This window comes from Eumetopias jubatus, unplaced genomic scaffold (assembly GCF_037043125.1).
Source record: "Eumetopias jubatus isolate StellerSeaLion01/CBP00866 unplaced genomic scaffold, mEumJub1_p1.0 scaffold_17, whole genome shotgun sequence".
In the NCBI taxonomy this organism is placed as follows: Eukaryota; Metazoa; Chordata; class Mammalia; order Carnivora; family Otariidae; genus Eumetopias; species Eumetopias jubatus.
Window position 1 is genome coordinate 38355176 of NW_028274823.1, and position 23267 is coordinate 38378442.

General features: G+C 36.9%; 1 protein-coding gene across 2 annotated transcripts in view; it reads left to right on the forward strand.

Annotated features, from left to right (window-relative positions):
• Window positions 1–23267, forward strand: part of BMS1 (BMS1 ribosome biogenesis factor) — a 49502-nt gene that overhangs the window by 8521 nt on the left and 17714 nt on the right. For both annotated transcript variants that reach the window (XM_028098609.1, XM_028098610.2), the window contains exons 6-13: window positions 212–354; window positions 1097–1218; window positions 1536–1729; window positions 3472–3611; window positions 4890–5638; window positions 5849–5950; window positions 7219–7376; window positions 12518–12599. In XM_028098609.1, coding sequence (XP_027954410.1) covers window positions 212–354; window positions 1097–1218; window positions 1536–1729; window positions 3472–3611; window positions 4890–5638; window positions 5849–5950; window positions 7219–7376; window positions 12518–12599 — 1690 coding nt within the window. The remainder of the gene's footprint in view (window positions 1–211; window positions 355–1096; window positions 1219–1535; window positions 1730–3471; window positions 3612–4889; window positions 5639–5848; window positions 5951–7218; window positions 7377–12517; window positions 12600–23267) is intronic.

Consider the following 23267-nt stretch of genomic DNA (forward strand, 5'->3'; position numbering starts at 1 on the left):
GAGAGCAATCTTGAAGCTAAATGTATTTGCAGTTCTGCCTCTACTAAGCCCTAACAAGAGTACTGAAAGAAGGGAGAGAAGTTTGGGAAGCATTGATAAGTGGTTTTCTAGAAGTCTCCCTTAGGATTGCTTCTTATTTAGAGGTCTTTATTTTGATATAGTATTGACAAGAATTTAATTGAAATTAATTTTTTGCTTTTTTAATGTTTAGGGTGCCAAGCTGTTCTACCTTTCTGGAATGGTACATGGAGAATATCAAAACCAAGAAATTCACAATCTGGGCCGTTTTATTACAGTTATGAAGTTTAGGCCTCTTACATGGCAAACCTCTCATCCTTATATCCTAGCAGACAGGTAAAAAGTACATGTAAAGTTTTTCTTTCTGGCCTGTATATTTCAAAGCTACAAAGGTCAGAAAAAGAAGAGTAATAGAGCTTATTTTGTTCTTATTTTTGAATAGTGAGGGAGAAATGTAGTTGGTGGAAAATATCTCCTTTTTTTGTATCATTACCTAAAGATGCTGTGGCTTCAGGAGTAAAGTAGGAAATGTTTAGAAAAAATATGAGGATTTTGAAGCATTTAAGGCTACACGATATGGTCCTATCCTGCTTTTCAACCTTAATCTTCAGTGATAACTGTCTTTGGACCGTGGTGCTCTAGTCACCCAGATGTGCCCTTGTGCTTTCTTTCCTTTATGTTTTTTCCATATCCTTTTCTCAGCCTGGAATCCCTTTCTCTACTTGCCAGAATCCAGGGCACACCAAAAAACCCAGATCAAAGCTTAATCCTCTGCCATAAAGGGTTTTTCTGGATATGTTTTCATCTCTTCCTTAACCCCAGGTGCACGTTATTTCCCATTTCTGGTATCTTACTCACAGAATGTGTATTACGTAGAGCCTAAGAGCAGTGCAATCATGTGTTTGCTTCTTCTCCTTTGGGAGATGGTGAACTACACTTCCTTATTTCTGTATTTCCTATAATTTTCTAAACAACGTGTTTAGTGAACTAGTGAATTTGACCAGTCTTTGACACGTGAAGGGAGGTACAAAAACTTTGACATTTATTTCTGCCATATGATTGGGTTTTATTTTTCTAGGATGGAAGATTTGACAAACCCAGAAGATATTCGAACAAATATCAAGTGTGACCGAAAGGTGTCTCTTTATGGTTATTTAAGAGGAGCACACTTGAAAAATAAAAGTCAAATTCACATGCCAGGTATCCTTTTGTTGTAAAATTTACCAAATTTGTAGAACTCTTGGGATGAGTTACTTCATTTCTCAGGAAAACTGAAAAATGGCCAAACAAGACAGAGCCACATTGCCAGAAGTTTTAAGACTAACTGAGCTCTGCCTCAGCTAGCAAAGGTGTTGGGTTGACCAAATACCCTCTGTTCTGATGACATTGGTTAGCTAGAGAGGCAGAGTGCCATGACAAACGATGTCCTTGTGGTTGAAGACTTCCAACTGTGGGCTGTTTTTGTCGACAGTTGGTACACTTACAGCTGAAGCCATCTTCCTTGATCTGTCTTCCAGGTGTAGGAGATTTTGCTGTGAGTGATGTCAGTTTCCTCCCAGACCCCTGTGCACTTCCTGAACAACAAAAGAAGCGCTGCTTAAATGAGAAGGAGAAGTTGGTTTATGCACCTCTCTCTGGAGTTGGTGGTGTCCTATATGACAAAGATGCTGTCTATGTCGATCTTGGTGGCAGCCATGGCTTCCAGGAATCGGTAAGAGGAAAGTGACAGGAAGTAATGTAGTCAGCTTTTATATACTGAAGCTTTTTATCTTTATTTGTATTTATGGTAAAAGCTACAATGTATATTGTAAATATACAGAATACTTAATTGCACCAAGCAGAAAGTAAAATACATGGTCTCCATTCTGTTGCCAAGACTAACAGGGGATCCTAGGTCTTCTAGTGTGAACATTGCAAGCGGTTTGGTGCTTGTACTTCCTGTCTTTATACAAGCATACCTCATTTTATTGTGCTTTGCTTTATTGCATTTCACCAATATTGCCTTTTTTACAAATTGAAGTTCGTGGCAACCCTATATTGAACAAGTCTATCGGTGCCTTTTTTCCAACAGCATTTGCTCACTTTGTGTCTCTGTGTCACATTATGTTAATTCTCACAATATTTCAAATGTTTCCATTATTATTTTTGTTACAGTATCTGGCATAAGTGATTATCATTCACTGAAAGCTCAAATAATGATTAGCATTTTTAGCAATAAAGTATTTTTTAATTAAGGTATGTACTTTTTTTTTAGACAGAATGCTATTGCACACATAAGAGACTACAGTATAGTATAAACATAACTTTTATATGCACTGGGAAACCAAAAAATTTCATTTGACTCGCTTTGTTGTGGTGTTTTAGAACCGAACCTACAATATCTCTGAAGTATGCCTACACAATATCTGTGTTTTCTAGCTCTCTTTGGTCTCTCTCTTTTTTTATTTTTCTTTCTAAACATATGCATATTTATCTAAATTATATTATGTATAATAGATGATTACATATTACATGTAAATACCATGTATTTGTATACATATAGATGGTCTTTGTGTGCCTGTGTGTGAGAGAGAAAAATAATATTTATTTTATTTTTTTTAAAGATTTTATTTATTTGAAAGGGAGAGAGAGGGCTAGAGAGAGAACATGAGAGAGAGAGCATAAGCAGTGGGGAGGGGTAGAGGGAGAAGCAGGCCTCCCCTCCAAGCAGGGAGCCTGATACAGGCTTCGATCCCAGGACCCCAGGATCATGTCCTGAGCTGAAGGCAGATTAACTGACTGAGCCACCCAGGTGCCCCATAATATTTCTTATATGGGCTCCAACTTTAAATGCTCTTGCAACTTTTGGGGGGCACCTAAGGATACGTGATTCCATTTTTCCCTGTTAGTATTTGTAGAGCTGCTCCGGTCTTTTTTACAGCTGTGTGGTATTTCATTGTCTGGATAAATTTTATTTATTGAACCAACCCTTGGAAATCTGTGGGGAGGTCACCCCTAGCTTCCCCTGGTTTGAACATTGCTGCAGTTAGCACTCTCAAGCATGCAGTTTTGGTCACTGGGAGGGATCTTTCTATGCAGTGAATTTCTTGAAGTGAAAATTTTGAATCAAAGGCAGCAGAATTTTTTTTAAATGAACCCCAGATTTTCATTTTGTTTATTCTGCAATGGAATTTTATTGGGCAAACTAAATGTTTTCTGTAGTGTTGGCACTTAAGGTTTCTCTAGCTAAGTATTTAGGTTACCAGGTTGTATACTCCATGAACTTTGGAAAAGTTTAATGAAGACAGAGGTCAATTTTGGACTAAGATTTTTTTTTTTTTTTGAGGCAATAAGAAATGTTTTCAGAAACTATGTTATGTTTAGGATAATTTTGAGAAACTGATTGAAACCAGTATGTTTCTCTTCCGAATTCTTGTGTGTTCCTCACTTTCCCTTTCTTGGTGGCCTTGACAGGACGAGGTGAGGCCCACTCATGAACTGGTACAAAGTCTCATTTCCACCCATTCCACTATCGATGCCAAGATGGCTTCAAGTCGAGTGACACTTTTTTCGGATTCCAAACCACTGGGGTCAGAGGATATAGATAATCAAGGGTAAGTTTGCCATTGTTTTGTTTTTCATAAAAAAGTATATTACAGAAGATTATATCACCTATCATTCTGCCATCAGTATACCTTTTGGTGGGATTCGTTCCAGGTTTTTTGGGTTTTTTTTTGCTTTGCTTTATATATACATATGTTTCTGAGGGCTTTTCAGTTATGTGACCTTACATGGAGGTATTCTTGAAATATTATACAGGATTCAGTTTTTAGCAGACCCAGAATAATCCTCAGATATCACAAAATATTTTCTATAGGTTGCTTTTGATTCTTAGGAGACCCGAGGCCACTTGGCTTTCTTTTAGTGGCCAAATACTAGTATAAGCTGAGTAAGGAAGCTTGTTCAGGTGGTTATTGAGAAGCTACATATCTTATCTCTTGAAGATTTCCTTAGATTGTGCTGTAGTATGTCCTGGGTCAGTATCCACTAATGTGTAGCTTATTTGAATTATTTTTAGTCTTGGTTCGGAATTTGTGTATCTTATACATAATGAGTGTTTTGGTTTTATTTAGTGATTTATGTGTGACTCCCAATAAAAATCAGTCTGAAAATGATTGAAATGATCTAGTTTATAATTTATTATAAATGTATACAAAGGAAAATTTTTTGGAAAAATTTATCTGCTGACCTCTAATTAGCAGATGGTATAGATGATAGTTAAGTATTCTTAAAATGTTAGCTGGCATTCTTTAACAGGAAGCTCTTACTTCCACCCCTTTATTTGAATATCACTGTTGGCTAGTTGACTTTTTAAAAAATTCCATTTGTTATTATCCTATTACTATCATTCTGATGCCTAGATTATGCCTTCAGTCTGTCTCCTGTGTCCTTTGGCACTTCCCTATTAGCCTTTGAGCATTTCCTGACTTTATGACACAACAGGATGTTCCAGGCTTAACTTTGTATTTTCCTGGCTTTGAATCTGGAAGCAGTCATTTAAGGATCATCTATTTCAAGCTTGGAAATGATCAGTCTTCTAAAATATTGATCAAGCACTCACTTCCCTTTAGAGTAATTTTTCCCTAATGTTAGACTTTTTGTTTTTTAAAGGTTACCTCTTTATAAGTTCTTTTGAAGAAAAGCGTTAGGGAACTGTGCATGAGTTTGCTCGGTATCTCTCCCAGTATTTATCAAATCATTCCTTTCTATGCTATGTTATTTAAAACCATTCCTTGATATTATCTTCTGTTTGCCTAAGTATTGACTTGCCATGTCTAGAGTAGCCAGTTACTGTACAAATTGAGTTATTTTGCATTTACTTGGTCATATAGGCAGTGGATGCCGAAAGAGGAAAAGCAGATGGATTTGAAAACTGGCCGAGTGCGTCGGAAAGCCATTTTTGGAGATGAAGAAGATGAGTCTGGAGATAGTGATGATGAAGGTGATGAAGAAATGTCTGAAGGCGACAGGTTGGACGATAGCTCTAGTGATGATGGAACAGGAGAGGAGGCAGATGCCGAAATGCCGGGTACGCTGTATGCGCTGGGCAGACGTGTCAAACGGCAGAGACTTGAGGGGCTGGAAGAAGAACTCGAGGTGGACTTGCCAGCCTTTGCTGACAGTGATGATGATCTCGAGAGGAGCTCGGCAGGGGAAGGAGAAGCAGAGGAAGCCAGTGGAAGCAGTGAAAGAGAGGACTCCCCTGCAGGAGAGAGGGATATTTCAGAATCTAAAGTTGTTGGAGACGGTAGTAAAGCAGGACTTGTACAAACTAATGGTTTGAGTAACAGCTTGAATCTGGAGAAAGCAACCCTCACCATTTCAGATTCAGGCCATTGCACAGCTGAAGAGGCATTTGCATCTGAAGATGAAGCTGAAGAAAGCTCCTGTCTCAGTACAGAGGATGAGGATTCAGAAAATGAAGAGGTTATTAGAAAAAAGTTTCCAGAGTCTTTTCAGGTGGCCGGTGGTCAGAGACTGGGGTCAGAGAACTTAACTGATGAGACCAGTGAAGTGGAGGACTTACTCAAAGAGGAAGAAGATTACAAGGAAGAAAACAACTATTCCACAGAAACTTCAGGTATGCTTAAATTTAGTGTAACTGTCGTTATAAACTTGGCACTGGAAATGTTCTACAAATAGAATGTCTACGTTTGGGAGTCTGCTGTTTTGGAGATTTTGTTCATTTTTCAAATATTGCACTCAAGGATTTGAGGATGAATGAGCAGTGAGCTCAAGGCAGAAAGGACAGATAAACACACTTAACCCATGTTGTCGTTGGTCCTTCCAGGCGCCCTCAAGTGGAAGGAAGACCTTTCCAGGAAAGCAGCTGAGGCCTTTCTGAGGCAGCAACAGGCAACTCCAAACCTTCGAAAGCTTATTTATGGCACAGGTAAGAAAGCTCTGGGTCAGATCTAGAAACGTTTTAGTTTCTTAGACCATTTTCTGGAAGGGAGATGAGGAAATTGGTTGGAGGATTTGGGTGGTACTTTTGAAATCCATACGATATTGTTGGCTATCATAGTTTATATGTAGCAGATGTTTTCGATCATCAGCTCATGGGTTTGCCATAAAACTTTTTGACGAGAATACTCTCCATTATGTCATTTTATATCCTCTCTCCAAAGTCCTTCAGGACATTTTTTGGGTAGAATTTAGTGCCAGAAAAGAACAAAGTGGTACGTTTTATATTGTGGTCCCAGTTACTGTGTGATTAGAACAAGACCAAAGGAGTATATGGGAGCCAGGAGCATTGAATCAAAAGGTTGATATGTACTGATTTCCATTCGGGTTTTGCCTAAGTACTCTTTTTTTTTTTTTAATGTTATGTTAATCACCATACATTATATCATTAGTTTTTGATGTAGTGTTCCGTGATTCATTGTTTGTGTATAACACCCAGTGCTCCATGCAGAACGTGCCCTCACCAGGCTAACCCATCCCCCACCCCCTCCCCTCTAGAACCCTCAGTTTGTTTTTCAAAGTCCATTGTCTGTCATGGTTCGTCTCCCCCTCCGATTTCCCCCCCTTCATTCTTCCCCTCCTGCTATCTTCTTCTTTTTTTTTTTTTAACATATAATGTATTATTTGTTTCAGAGGTACAGGTCTGTGGTTCAACAGTCTTGCACAATTCACAGCGCTCACCATAGCACATACCCTCCCCAATGTCTATCACCCAGCCACCCCATCCCTCCCACCCCCCACCATTCCAGCAACCTCAGTTTGTTTCCTGAGATTAAGAATTCCTCCTATCAGTGAGGTCATATGATACATGTTTTTCTCTCATTGACTTATTTTGCTCAGCATAACACCCTCCAGTTCCATCCACGTCGTTGCAAATTTGCCTAAGTACTCTTAGTGATTAGAGACTCAGCAGTCTTCAAGAGGAACTCTTTATGCTAGTTAAAAGCTCTGCCTTTTAAATGCCCCTTTCTTTCCCTAACCCGCAACATTCTGTCTCCTCCCTGAACTCTTTGCTGCTTTCTTGCAGGAGGGCCTAGGTCCTCCAGACACAGTGAGCAGTAGTTCCCTGGCCTTTTCTCTTTCTGGAGCTGATGCGCTCAGTGACACCACCATACTTACCACAAACAGGGACCCATAGTCCCAGGTCCTTTAGGGTGAAGATTTGTTCTCACTTTTTCATCATGGTGGTCTCTTTAGTGACAGAGGATAATGAAGAAGAAGATGGTGATACCAGGGAAGAACTTGGAGGGTTGTTTCGTGTCAGCCAGCCTTCAAGAGAGTGTAAACACAAGCTTGACTCTTTGGACTGCTCCAGATTTCATGTGGAGGCGCCCCATGATTGGGATTTAGAAGAGGTAAGGCTGAATATGAATCTATGTTTGACTTCTGAGGCAATTAGGGAATTGTTCTAAAAGAAGATTATGTGATTTCAGTCTTTCCTGCCTGTTAACTAGCTTTTCATTTTTGTGAGATAATAGGACATTCCCCCAGATATTGGACTGCATCCTAAGCAATAACGTGTTTTGAGTTTAGGCAGACTGTGTGCATGTGTTATGGAGAAATGGAAAATGGATAGTAGTGTTAATGTTAATTTTGAAGCATTGCACATAATTTTTCATATATTTGAAATATTTTGTGTTTTATAACTAGGATATACCTCATGTCCCTGAGTTAACATTTATAATTTCTACTGTTTGTAAACAAAAAAAATCCATGATACTGGTAAATTTTCTTCCCCTGCTCACCACTCTTTAGTCACACTGGAGTTCATTGAGTTCTCAAACGTGCCAGGCTTAATTCCATCTTAGACTTCTTGCCCCTCAGTTTTCTCTTCTGGAATGTTCTGATGTTCTTAAGGCTGGCTTCTTTTGATCATTCAGTTTTGCTTAAATATCACTCCTTAGAGAGGCCTGATCACTATCATATTACTTAATTTAATTCACTGAGTAGCACTTAAGCACTTTATGAGATTTTAGGTAACTTTTTTTTGCAGTAAAATTTCATACAGATTATAGAAAACCACATAAAAACAACTGTTTAAAGTAATGGATTACTAGGTGAGGACCCATATAACCACCGTGTGTCCGTCCCAGTCACAGTCCCGTCCTCCCCGCACAAGCAGCCATGACTCGTATGGTAATCATTGCCTACTTTTCTTCATAATTTTTTTTTAAAGATTTATTTATTTGGCAGAGACACAGCGAGAGAGGGAACACAAGCAGGGGGAGGGGCAGAGGGAGAAGCAGGCCTCCCGCAGAGCAGGGAGCCCGATGTGGGGCTCGATCCTAGGACCCTGGGATCATGACCTGAGCAGAAGGCAGACGCCTAACGACTGAGCCACCCAGGGGCCCTTTTCTTCATAATTTCATCCTCCAAGTTTGTACGATAGGTTAGTTTTATCAGATTTTGGGGGGCTTAGTTTTCACTCTGCCTTTTCAGTCTCTTAATCTACAGTCCCCTCCATCCATCTCTTTTTTTCCCATATATTTTATTTGTTTAAGAAACTGATGTGTAGAGTTTCTCATATTCTGGTTTTTGTGGATTGCATTGCATCCTTCTGTGTAGTTTATCAGGCTCCTCTCTTCTGTATTTCCTGTAAAATGGTGCAGAGCAATACCAATAGAACTGTCTGTGATGATGGAAATGATCTATCGATCATTGAGCTGTCCAGTGTGGCTACTTGTGTCTCTTGAGTACTTTAAGTGTAGCTAGTGAGACAGAAGAACTACATTTTAAATTTAATTTTAGTTTTATTTAATCTTAATTTATTAGAATTTAAATAACCACGTGGTTGTAGCTACCCTATGGACAGCACATCTAGAAATTTGATTAGATTTAGGGGTTTTTTTGGTTTATTTTTTTTTTAATTTTGGGTAAGACAGCTTCCTAAAGGATGGTGTTTGTCTATTAGGAGGCACATAAAATCATCTTAAGATGTTAAAATCTGTTGATCCTCAATGCCTAGATCCATTAACTTATTAAGGATGTAAAATGGTGAGATTCTGTTCAAATTGCTCTTTATTTATTATCTGGAATACTTCAATAAAGAAAACTTCCCCTCATCAACTATTTGGTTACTTAGTTCCATATAAGCAGGATAAATACTTGATTTCTTTTTATTAGTTTTCAGAATGGTTCTCCAAATGTGACTTTTTTTTTTTTAAGTATCATTTTGAATTCACAGACTTTAATATTGAGTGTTTCCTTCCACTGAACTTGTTATCCTTATGGATACTCCTATTATCCCATTTCTGGCCAGTGGGAGTCTCTTTAAGTTGGTTCCTAAATTCTTTTGACATGATCCTAATAGTCTTTGATTGCTTCTTTGCCATCTGATATGATGAGGTATTCCAGGATCATCTTCTACATTTCTGATGCCAGACTGGGAAGCAGCTATAAGAAGTCCTGATTTCTTTTAGTACAAAATGGTATTTCAGCATCACAATCTAGTTATAGGAATACACACTACTATGGATTGGTCATTGTTTCTAGGCTTTTCAGTGACCAAAGCTAGAATTCATACAGTTATTTCCAATTCAGATTCGGAACTACAGAGTTCTTATTTAACCTCTTTTATTTTACTTTTGTATCTCTGTTTTTCCACTGGGGAATTAATTCCGTTTGACTTTCAAGATGATGAAATTAGAAAAGTGTATAATCACTCATTTGCTTTACCCCACTTATGTACAAAATAGTGTCAGAATAACATTAGCACGTTACTATTAATATGATTACTGAAAACAGAGTTTTTTTGTTTGTTCCCTCATTTCTCTTTCCAAAAGTGGCTACACAGGTTTACATTCCCACCAGCAGTGTATGTGGTTTCTGATTTCTCTACATCCTTACCAACACTTGTTATTACTATTATTATTATTATTATTACAGCCATTCTGTTGGTGTGAAGTAGTATCTCATTGTTTTGATTTGCTTTTCTCTGATAGCTAATGATATTGGGCATCTTTTCATGTGCTTACTGGCCATTTGAAGAAATGTCAATTCATATGGTTTGCCCATTTAAAAAATTGTGTTTTTTTGTCATCGAGTTGTAAAAGTTGTTTATATATTCAGTTTGTCAGATATATGATTTACAAATATTTTCTCTCATTCTGTAGGTTGTCTTTAAAGTGCAAAATTAAATTTTTCTTTTAAAGATTTTATTTATTTGAGAGAGAGTGTGTGAGAGAGAGCATGAGTGGGGTTGGGGAGCTAGAGGGGCAGAGGGAGAGGGATAAGAAGTCTCCCCGCTGAGCAGGGAGCCCAGTGTGGGGCTCGATCCCAGGACCCTGGCATCATGACCTGAGCCGAAGGCAAATGTTTAACCAACTGAGCCACCCAGGTGCCCCAACAAAGTTCTGAATTTTAATGAGGTATAACTTATTTGTATTTCTGTTGTTTCTGTGTTTGGTATCATATCTAAGAAACCATTGCCAAATCTGAGATCATGAAGCTTCACTCTTATGTTTTCATCTAATAGTTTTAGAGTTTAGTTCTTATATTTAGGTCATTGATCCATTTCAAGTTAATTTTAGTATTTGGTGTGAGATAAGTTCAACTTCATTCTTTTGCCTGTAGATGTCCCAGTTGTCCTAGCACCATTTGTTGAAAAGACTGTTCTTTCTCCATTGCCTTGTCTTGGCACCCTGAATGAAAATCACTTGACCATAGATACATGGGTTTATTTATGGACTCTTAATTATATTTCACTGACTTATATCTTTCTTTATGCTAATACCTTACTGTTTGATTACTGTTGCTTTGTAGTAAGTTTTAAAATTGAAAATGTGAGTCCTCCAGCTTTGTTCTTTTTTAAGATTGTTTTACCTATCTGGATCCTTTGGGTTTTCTATATTGTAGGATCAGCTTTTTCATTTCTCCAAAGAGGCCAGTTGGGATTTTAATAGGGATTGTGTTGAATCTGTAGATCACTTTGGATGGTATTGATATCTTAACAATATTAAGTTTTCTGTTCCATTAACATGGGATGCCTTTCCATTTATTTAGATCTTTAATTTCTTTCAAGAACATTTTTGTAGTTATCAGTATAAGCTTTGCACTTCTTTTATTGAACTTATTTCCAGTATTTTATTGTTTTCAGTGCTATTGTAAAAAGAACTGTTTTTTCAATTTTATATTTGGATTGTTCATTGTTAGTGTATAGAAATAAAATTTATTGTTGTATATTGATCTAGTATTTTGCAACCTTGCCAAACTCATTTATTCTGAAAGTTTTTCAGCGGATCCCTAGGATTTTCTATATATAAGACCATATCATTTATGAGTAGAGGTAGTTTTCCTTTCTAAACTAGATGCCTTTATTTCAATTTCTTGCCTAATTGTCCTGGCTAGAACGTCTAGTACAGTGTTGAATAGAAGTGGTGAGAGGAGACGGCCTTGTTTTACTCCTGATCTTAGGGGGAAAGTTCTCTATTTTAACCATTTAGTATGATGCTAGCTGTGGGTTTTTCATGGATGCTGTTTATCAGGTTGAGGAAGTTCCCTTCTACTCTTGGTTTGTTTAGTGTTTTTTTCATGGAGGGTCTATTTTTTAATTTTTTGGTCTTTGGTTCCCCTAAGTCAATTGTTAATTTTCGTGAAAGTAAGGATTTTCTTCTAACAGTCTGCCATCCTTCAGTTGCCTACGAAGCTTCTTGGCATAGAGCAGATGTTTAGTAAATATTTAGTGAGTGATTATAAGCATGAAGAAATGAGTAAATGAACAGATTTGCTTTTGCATCCATTGTAATCATGCTAGCCTCAAAGCTGCTCTTTGAGAGTGAGGTTGTATGTGAAAAACATGATTCATGACCAAAATATGATTGAGGTGAAAGCCAGGACCTATCTGAAAATGTCTATAAGTGTGCTTTTAAGGCCTTGGCAGTGAATGACATAATCTGTCATAGGTCAGTTTCCCCAGGAAAGAGATTCTGAAACAGAGAGTTGTGTACAGGTTTTACTCTGTATTTAAGGGGGGCACCCAACATCTGCTACATGTATATACTAGATGATCTAGCAGGTCTGAGACTGGGAACTTCATCAGTACTTTCTGCCCGATCGTGTTTATCCAGGACATTTAGCCTTTGTCAGAAAATTATCGTTGGTCAAGTAATTAAATTTTCAAATAGCCATAATAAGTGTGGATTAACAAATAGTAAAACCAACTTTCTAAATGCTGTCTAACTGCATTGCCTTAGGAATACTAATAATCTTTGAAAATCAGTTGCTTTAGGAAATTTGTTTACTTATGAAGTCAGTGAGCTAATAGTACCTCCCCATCCACTGCTTAATGTTACAACATTTAAGTTTTTATCTCTGTGGTTATACTATCTACATCAAAGATTAACATATCTCATATGTCTAGTTAGAATGAGAATTTCCAAAAAAAATGTGTCTTGAAAAGTATTTAAAGGTAAGTTGTCACCTACTACTGTTTCTTAATTTCCGTTGTTTCGTTGAGTGGTTGGAACATGTCAACTAAGTGCTGACTTTTCTGTGTAAGGTTATGAACAGTATCAGAGATTGCTTTGTGACTGGGAAGTGGGAAGAGGAGAAAGATGCAGCCAAGATTTTAGCAGAAGATGGTAAGTAAAGGGCCTTATTTTTCAGAGAAGACTGTCTTCTCTATATTTTATTCTGTATCTTTAAAAAGTTGGAAATAATAGGCAAATGTGAAATGCTTTGGGAAACGCTGACAGAGGAGTTTATGGGTAATATTCTGGTTCCTCTTTTTATGGTGATCTTATTTTCTTCCCCTGGTTAACTGACTTATTAGAAATGGACCTTAAAGAAAAGTGGGAGGCTTTCCATAAATCTTATCATGTGTTTGTTAAAAATGGGTTTTTGTGTGTGTGAAAAATAAACTCAAATAACATATTTTTCTTTTTAGTAATGAAGGTGGTATACATTGTAGAACGTCTAGAATAAAAAGTCATACCATAACCTCCACCATCTGTTAAAAAACCTTTGTTAATTTTTTGAGTTTATTTCCAGTCATTTACAAATTTTTAAAATTTCTAGTTATAATCCTACTTTATATAAATTGCATCATTAAATTTTTTCAGAGGTTTCATGTTTACGATTTAATTCTCTCATATCGTAATTCAGTTCACAGTTTCTCATTTAAGCAATTTACCTTGTCCATATTATGAATAACTCTGCACTGGAGCACCCTGAAATAACTCTTGGGTCACATTTTTTATTTTCATAAGTTAGATTCATAAAAGTTAGAATTGTTGAGTCATTTTATGAACCACAACTCCCAAAAGGTTTTTCAGAAAGTCGTTCTTACTTATATGCCCTTAAGCAGTGTATCTTAGTACACATTTTACTGCTTTCATTCAGTATTGAATACTACCCATTTAAAAAAAATGTTATTTTTGGCAATTTGATAAATGAAAATTGTTTCTTTTTATATTTATAACTGGCATTCTTTTGATTACTAGTAAGTGAGAATATTGAAGGTATGTTGGCTATGGCATTTCTTTGCTGAATTCTTTGTGTTCTTTGCTCATTTTTCTGATGGGGTATTAATGTGTTTTTTTACTGATTTGTAAAATTATTCTTTAAAGGATATTTATCCTCTTTCATTGATTGTAAATATTTTTCTTCTTTTAGCCACTCAACCGCTTTCTGCCACTATATAGTAGTTTGTACCCTCTAGAATTTTATATAAGTAGAATCATACAGTATGTACTCTTTTCTTCCACTCAGCATAATTATTTTGAGATATTCCATCCTGTTGCATCTTCGTCCTTTTTTATTGCTGAATAGTTGATTTCTTTTATTAGTGAGTAGTATTCCATTGTATGATGCTCTGCAGTTTGTTTGTCTGTTGACCTGTTGGTGACATTTAGGTTATTTCTGGGTTTTGGCTCTTGCAAATAAAGCTACTGTGAACATGCTTGCACAAGTTTTTGTATGAACAACTGCTTTCATTTCTGTTGGGTTCATACCTCAGAGTGGGCTGAAAGGATCATGTGGTAGATGTATGTTTAATTTTTTAAGAAATAGCCAAATTGTTTTCCTAAGTGGTTGTACCATTTTGTATTGCCATTAGCACTTTATGAGATTTCCAGTTATTCCATGTCCTTGCCAGTACTTGATATACAGTCAGTCTTTTTAGTTTTAGATAATCTTTAGGTATAGAACGATATCTCATGGTTTTCATGTGTATTTTCCTAATGACTAATGATATTGAGCATTTTTGTGTGCTTATTTTCCATCTGTTTCTTCTTTGGTGAAGTGTTTGTCAAATCTCTTATGAAGTATTTTAATCTGTTTAGTTTACTGGAGTCCTTTATCACTTGTGATTTTAATTATCCTTGCCTAGTATGAGGTTCGTCTTTTCATATTTTTAACAGTGTCTTTTGCAGAGCAAAAGTTTTTAATTTTGATGAAGGCCAATTTTTTTTTAATGGACTGTGCTTTTGGTAATGTATCTGAGAAATCTTTGCCCCTGTCGTGACCCAAGGTTTAGTGTTTTTTCTCTAAATAAACTTCCTGTTTTGAGATAATTGTAGACTGAATTAAATTGACATGCATGTGTAAGACCTAAGACAGAGAGAGCTCTTGTATATTGTACTGTGTCCTATATAGTATAAGACCACAACCTTTATATTAATGTTGATTCCATCCACTGATCTTAACATAGATTTCCCCAGTTTTACTTATGCTTGTATGTTTTGTCTGTGTGTGTGTGTTTAGTTCTGTGCTATTTTATCACATGTGTAGGTTTATGTATCTACAAACAGTTATAATACAGAATATTTCCATCACCATAGGATACTTTGTATTGCTCTTTTTTAAACACATTTAGCTCCTTGCTGTCACCCATCTCCAAGTTCCTACCTGTCAACCACTTACCTGTTTTTCATTTCTATAATGTTAAAATTTTTAAGAATGTTAAATAAACGGAATCATACAATATGTAACTTTTTATGATTGATTTTTTCCCGCATTCATCATAATTCCCTAGAGAGGTCCATGAAAGTTGTTGCATGTGACTGTAGTTCATTCCTTTTTATTGCAGAGTAGTAAGTAGTACTTTCTGATCTGGATGTAGCAGTTTGTTTAACCATTCACCCACTGAAGTACATCTGGGTTTCCAGTTTTTGGCTATTGAGAATTGAACTGCTATGAACATTTATGTACAGGTTTTTATATAAATATGAACTTCCTATTTTTCTGGGATAAATGCCTAAGAATACAGTTGCTGGGTTGTATGGTAATTGCATATTTAGCTTTATAGGAAACTGCCAAAGTAGTTGGGCCTTTTTATATTTCCACCAGTAATATATGAATGATCCAGTTTCTTCATATCCTTGCCGGTATTTGATGTCCTCACTATTATTTATTTTATCCAGTCTAAGAGTGGTATTTCACTGTGGTTTCATTTTGTATTTCCCTGATGGCTAATGATGGTGAGCATTTTATCATTTTTGCCACATTTTATTATTTGCAGTGTATTCTTTTATAAAATGTTCATGGATGTCTTTTGCCATTTTTCTTATTGGATTCTTTTTTTAATGTTGGATATTGGGAGTTCTTTATATATTTTATTCCATTATTGGATATGTGGTTTGCAGATATTTTCTCCTAGTATGTAGCTTGTCTTTTCATTTCTTAATAGGGCCTTTCACAGAGCAAAAGCTTTTAGTTTTGCTGAGGTCCACTTTATCATTTTATCGTTTTTAGGGATCATGTCAAGTCTAGGAATTATTTTCTATTCCTAGATCCTGATGAGTTTCGCCTATGTTGTTTTCTAAGAATTTTATACTCTTATTTTCTGTTTATGGCAGCAATCTATTTTGATTTTTTTTTAAGGTTTATTTATTTTAGAGAGAAGAGAGTGCGCATGCACGTGAGTAGGGGCAGAAGGAGAGAATCTTCAAGCAGACTCTCCACTGAGTGTGGAGTCTGACATGTGGGGCTCTCATAACCCATGAGATCATGACCTGAGCCGAAACCAAGAGTTGGCCACTTAACTGACTGAGCCACCCAGGCACCCCTATTTTGATTTCTTTATAAGGTGTGAGGTTTAGGTTAAGGGTTATATTTTTGCCTGAGGTGTATATTCTTCAAGCACTTTTTGTTTCATTGATTTGCTTTTGCACCTTTGTCAAAAATCAGTTAAGCATCTTTGTGTGGGTTTATTGCTGGGTTCTCTCTTGTGTTGCATTGATTCATGTGTCAGGCCTTCCACCCATACCACACTATCTTGGTTACTGTGGTTACATAGTAAACATTAATACTGGGTAGAGTGATTCCTCTCACTTTATTCTTCTTTTTGAAGGTTGGTTTATCCTAGGGCCTGTGACTGCATATAAATGTTAGAATAGGCTTGTCTGTATCTACAAAAAAACTGCTGGGATTTTGATGGGAGTTGCATTAAACCTATAGGTCAGTTTGGGGAGAATCTTTACTATTTTGAGTATTCTAATCCAGGAGCATTTATTTGTCTTTAATTTCCTTCATCAGTGTTTTGTAATATTTGGCATCCTAATGGTGAGTATATTTTGATAAGTTTATACTGAAGTATTTCATTTTGATTGATTTTTATGTGTTTATCTTCTATTCTGCTGAACCCACTTATTAGTTGGGAGGGGATTTTTTTTGGTCTAGATTGCTTGGGATTTTTTACATAGTTGTGTTATCTGCAAATAGGAACAGTATTATTTCTTTTCAACCTGTGGCTTTTTATTTTTATTTACTTATTTATAATCATTTTATTTATTTATTTTTTCATAGTGATAAGTGTACTCTTTAATCCCCATTTCCTCACCTACCTCCTCTCTGGTAACCATCAGTTTGTTCTCTATAGCTAAGAATCTGTTTCTTGGTTTGTCTCTTTTTTCCTTTGCTCATTTGTTTTGTTCCTAGCGTTATACTCTCTAGATCCATCCATGTTGTTGCAGATGGCAAGATTTCATTCTTTTCGATGGCTGAATAATATTCCTGTGTGTGTGTGTGTGTGTGTGTATACATACATATATATGTGTGTGTGTGTGTATATATATATATATATACACACACACACACACACACACACACACACACACCACATCTTCTTTATCCATTTATCTATCAACGGACACTTGGGCTGCGTCTGTAGTTTGGCTATTGAAAATAATGCTGCCATAAACATGGGGATGCATGTATCCCTTTGAGTTAGTGTTTTTGTATTTCTGGGGTAAATACCCAGCAGTGCAATTATAATTATATGTATATGTATATTAAATATATTTATATTTAATTTAAATTTTTTCTTATATAATGACTAGGATTAGTGCTAAGAGGAAATCTTGCCTTGTTCCCAGTATTTTTCACTATTATGTATGATGTTAGTTTGGTTTCTCTGTGGATGCTCTTTATGTGCTCCATTCTTCTGTATTCCTGCTATACTGAGAGATGTTTTTCTTTTTCTTTTTTTTTTAAATTATGAATGGGTGGTGAATTTTGTAAATTGCCTTTCAGTGTCAGTTGATATGATCATATGAATTTTTTATTCCTTACCCTTTTGATATAGTGGAATACATTGATCAATTTTTGAATTTTGAACCAGCTTTGCATACCTGGAATAAATCCCACTTGGTCATGATATATAATTCTTTTTATATGTTGTTGAACTTTATTTGATAGTATTTTGTTAAGGAATTTTGCATCTAAGTTTATAAGAGATACTGGTCTATAGCATTGGTTTTTTGTTTTGGGGGATTTTTTTTGGTACTGTCTTCATTTAGTTTTGGTGTCAGAGTAATATTGGCTTCATAAAATGATTCCAAAGTATTCCCAATTTTTCTGTTTACTGGAAGAGATTGTGTAGAATTGGAATGTTAATTTTTAAAATGTTTGGTATAATCTCCAGTGAAATGGTCAGGGCCTGGAGATTTCTTTTTTGGGAGCTTATAACGACAAGTTTTATTTCTTTAACGGTTATAGGATAATTTAAATAATTTAGGTTATTTATTCCATCTTGGAATGGATTTCTGAATTTTGCTATCTTATGGTTTTCAAGGAATTTCAAAGGCTTTTGGCAAAGTGAAAGTTTCACTAAGTGCCTTCTCCAAGAAGCTAGCTTGGGTATTCTGAGTATAATACTCATAGTATTCATTTAATAACCTTTCAGTGGCTGCAGGATCGGTTGTGGTAACCCCATTTCATTCTTGATAATTGGTGATTTGTATCCGCTTCCTTTTTCTCTTTGTCAGTAGGTTTATTAATTTTGTTGATTTTTTTCAAATAATCAGCTTTTGGTTTCATTGATTTCTGTGTTCCATTTTTCAGTTTTCCAATTTTATTGGTTTTTGCTTTTATCTTTATTATTTCTGTTCTTTGCTTGTTTTAGGTTATTTTGTACTTTTCAGTTTTCTTAGATTATTGGTTTGAGACCTTTTCTCATTTCTAATATGAACATTTAGTGCTGTAAATTGCTTTCTCTGCACTGCTTAGCCACTCCCCCCAAATTTTAATTCAGTTCTGTGCATTTTTCTGTTTCCTGTGAGACTTCTCTTTGATCCATGCATTATTTAGTGTTTTTTGCCTGCAAACTACAAAATGTTTAGGAATTTTCTTGTCTTTCTGTTACTGATTTTCAGTTAATTACATTATATTCTAAGAACATACTCATGATTTCAGATGTTTTACATTTGTTTAGATTTGCTTTATTACCCAGACTGTGCCCTGTCTTGATAGATGTTCTGTGGATGCTTTAAAAATTGTTTATTCTGTTGTTGTTGGGTATCATGTTCTATATATGTCAGTTAGATTCTGTTGGGTTGGCTGTATTGTTCAAATCTTCTCTATCTTTGCTGATTTTCAGACTTAATTTTATCCGTTCCTGAGAGGAGGATATTGAAGTCACCATGTATTATTTTGGACTTATCTATCTCTTTCAGCTCTATCAATTTTTGCTTTTTATATTTGAGGCTCTGTTTGGTGCACATACGTTTAGGATTGGTATGTCTTTCGGGTGGATTGATCCTTTTGTTGTTGTGTATTATGGTCACCTCCTGTTCACCCCGTTGGTGAAGGAGAGATTCCAGCTCTAGGGTTATGGGGATGGCTGAACACACAACACCTGACACTGGACAGATGCGATTGACAGCAGTTTATTAGTCACATACACTCACAGCCTGAGGGAAGGGAATACTGCATGCCATGCAGAGATTGAACAACCAGGGGCTTTGGGAGAAAGGCTTTGTACCTAAATGAGCATAGGATGACCATTGGTTCCCTTGACAGGATGTGATTAATGTGTTTGAATAAATTAATGGGCTGGCAGAGAGGTGAAGTGAAACCTGTTAGGTTGAGGGATAGGTGGGGTGTGGGTGGTCCAACTGAAAAAGAACCATCAGGATGGGGAGCCTTTCCCATAGGGCAGGGACATATCTGGTAGGCCTACTCACGGCTAGACCTTTGGGACCCTGTGAGGCTCAAGGATGTCAAGGCAGCCCATGAAATTTTAGGCCTTACAGTTCAGTTAAGTCTTTCTCTGGCTCTGATAGTTTTCTTTGCTCTGAAGTTTATTTTATGAGATAATAATTTAGCCATTCTTGCTTTTTTAAAAGATGGGTTACACAGTATATCTTTCCCCTTTTACTCTCAACTTACTTGAGTTGTTAAATCTAAGGGGAGTTTCTTGTAAACAGCATGTATAGTAGATTATGTGCTTCTGTCCTCTCTGTCAATCTGTATTTTGATTGGTATATTATGCCATTTACATTTAAGGTACTTACTATATGTAATTGTGTAAGTCTGATATTTTACTGTTGTTTGTTTACTCTGATTCTAATTCTTCTGTCTTTCCTCTGTTTTCATTTTCTTCTGTCTTGACATGTTTACAGTGTTTGAGTGTCTCTAGTTTTTGTAGTTGTTGCTCATTGTAATATAATAGCCTGCTGGTGCCAGCATTTTATCATTTTGAGTAACGTGGAAACTTTTCTTCCATTTCGGTCCCTTTATCGTTCCCACTTTTAAATATTATTGGTTTGTGTATTAGATAGTGCTATAATTTTTTTTCAATCTTCAAATATGATTTTAAAAACTCATAAGAAAAAGGCTATTTTATTGTATGTAGCCATGCTTTTGGTCTTTTGTTTGTTTTTTCTTTTTTTCCCAGTAGTCCCAGATTTCTTCTTTTATAATTTACTTACTGCTTAAGAACTTTCTTTAGCCATTTTTTTTTTAAGATTTTATTTGAGAGAGAGAGAGCCAGAGAGTGAGCATGAGTAGGGGGCAGAGGGAGAGGGAGAAGCAGACCTCCCCACTGAGCAGGGAGACCGATGTGGGGCTCAATCCCAAGACTCTGAGATAACGATCTGAGCCAAAGTCAGACATTTAACTGACTGAGCCACCCAGGTGCCCCACTTTAGCCACTTTTTAAGAGTAGGTATGCTAGCGACAGATTCCTGTAGTTGTTATCCATGTGAGAATGTCTTTATTTCCAACCCTTCATTTCTGAAGGGTAGTTTCACTGGATGTAGAATCATAGCTGACAGTTCTTTACTTCAGCACATGAAAAATGTACCACTTCCCTCTGACCTCTGATTTCAGAAGAGAAATGCACTGTCATTTTGAATTGGTGTGAATCTGTCATTTCTTTCTGGCTGCTCTCAAGATTTTTATCTTTGTTTTCAGTTTTCAGAAGTTTGATTGGTGAAGATTTCGTTGGGATTACTCTGTTTGAAATTTGCTCAGCTTCTTGAATCTTTTAGGTTTATGTCTTTTACCAGATTTGGGGAGCTTCAGTCATTATTTCTTTCAATCCAGGTATCCTTGTGAGATCATATAAAGGGTGGATCTTTTCTTTCTGCCCCACAGGTCCATGAGGCTCTGCTCATTTGTTTTTTTGGCTGTTTTTCCTCCACAGTGTTCAGACTGGATAAATTCTGTTGATCTGGCCTCAAGTTCTCTGATTCTATCCTCTGTCATCTTCACTCTTACTATTGAGCCCATCTAGCAAGCTTTTAAAATTTCTTCTGTTGTATTTTTCAGTTCTATAATTTCTGTTTGGTTCTTCAGTTTCTTTGCTGAGATTTTCAATTTTTTGGTTGTTGCCAAAGGATTTTTAGTCGCTTGATGAAGCATTTTGGTAATGGCTGCTTTAAGTACAAGTCAGATAATTTCAAGATCTGATTCATTTTATTGTTGATGTCAGATATCTTTTCACATTTCAGTTAAAATTTTCCCGGATTGGGGTATGACAGGTGATTATCTATTGTATCCTACACGTTTGGTTTTTATGTTAGGAGACACTGGGTCCTATGTAATTTTTTTATTTTAGCATGCAGTCCTCTTGTTTAGGATTAGTGTGCAGGTCCTGGTCTACTTTATGGGCTGTGGTTCCAATGACAATTTAATTTTAGAGCTTTTGTGGTACTATTTTGATCTGCTTAGTTTATCTGATGCTACCGGTCTCTGCGGGTACTGCCTGAGGAGACAGGACCTTCCCTAATCTGGGCCCCCTGTTGTGGCTAGGTGGGGGGAGGTTGTCTTGGCCTGTAGGGCTAGTTTGCTTGCTGTGGGGATATCTTTGCTGGTCCTCCTAGGGTACACATTCTTTTCAGATGAGGGAGGAGAGCCTCATGCCTGGCAGAATCTCCCTTTGACAATAACCTGGTGTATCTTGGTGGAGGAAAGGAGATTCAGGCTCTTTGGGGAAGGCGAACACTTCCCCTCATCACTTATTGTCAGTGGGGCTTTCAAAGCACCCCCTTTACCAGTGCTGCCTGGTTTACCCAGTGTTACTGCTGAGATCTGAGTTTTTTTTTTTAATTTTTTATTGTTATGTTAATCACCATATATTACATCATTTGTTTTGGTGTAGTGTTCCATGATTCATTGTTTGTTCATAACACCCAGTGCTCCATGCAGAATGTGCCCTCTTTAATACCCATCACCAGGCTAACCCGTCCCCCTACCCTCCTCCCCTCTAGAACCCTCAGTTTGTTTTTCAGAGTCCATCATCTCTCCTGGTTCGTCTCCCCCTCTGACTTACTCCCCTTCATTCTTCCTCTCCTACTGTCTTCTTCTTTTTCTTTTTTCTTAAAATATGTTGCGTTATTTGTTTCAGAAGTACAGATCTGTGATTCAACAGACTTGCACAATTCACAGCGCTCACTGTAGCACATACCCTCCCCAATGTCTATCACCCAGCCACCCCATCCTTCCCACCCCCAACCACTCCAGTAACACTCAGTTTGTTCCTGAGATTAAGATTTCCTCCTATCAGTGAGGTCATATGATACATGTCTTTCTCTGATTGACTTATTTCACAAGCATAACACCCTCCAGTTCCATCCACGTCATTGCAAATGGCAAGATCTCATTCCTTTTGATGGCTGCATAATATTCCATTGTGTATATATACCACATCTTCTTTACCCATTCATCTGTCGATGGACATCTTGGCTCTTTCCACAGTTTGGCTATTGTGGACATTGCTGCTATGAACATTGGGGTGCACGTACCCCTTAGGATCCCTACATTTGTATCTTTGGGGTAAATACCCAGTAGTGCAATTGCTGGATCGAATGGTAGCTCTAATTTCAACTGTTTGAGGAACCTCCATACTGTTTTCCAGAGTGGTTGCACCAGCTTGCATTCCCACCAACAGTGTAAGAGGGTTCCCCTTTCTCCACATCCCCACCAACATCTGTCATTCCCTGACTTGTTAATTTTAGCCATTCTGACGGGTATGAGGTGGTATCTCATTGAGGTTTTGATTTGGATTTCCCTGATGCCGAGCGATGTTGAGCACTTTTTCATGTGCCTGTTGGCCATTTGGATGTCTTCTTTGGAAAAATGTCTGTTCATGTCTTCTGCCCATTTCTTGATTGGATTATTTGTTCTTTGGGTGTTGAGTTTGATAAGTTCTTTATAGATTTTGGATACTAGCCCTTTATCTGATATGTCATTTGCAAATATTTTCTCCCATTCTGTCGGTTGTCTTTTGGTTTTGTGGACTGTTTCTTTTGCTGTGCCAAAGCTTTTTATCTTGATGAAATCCCAATAGTTCATTTTTGTCCTGGCTTCCCGTGCCTTTGGCAATGTTTCTAGGAAGAAGTTGCTGCAGCTGAGGTCGAAGAGGTTGCTACCTGTGTTCTCCTTTAGGATTTTGATGGACTCCTGTCTCACGTTTAGGTCTTTCAACCATTTGGAGTCTATTTTTGTGTGTGGTGTAAAGAAATGGTCCAGTTTCATTCTTCTGCATGTGGCTGTCCAATTTTCCCAACACCATTTGTGGAAGAGAC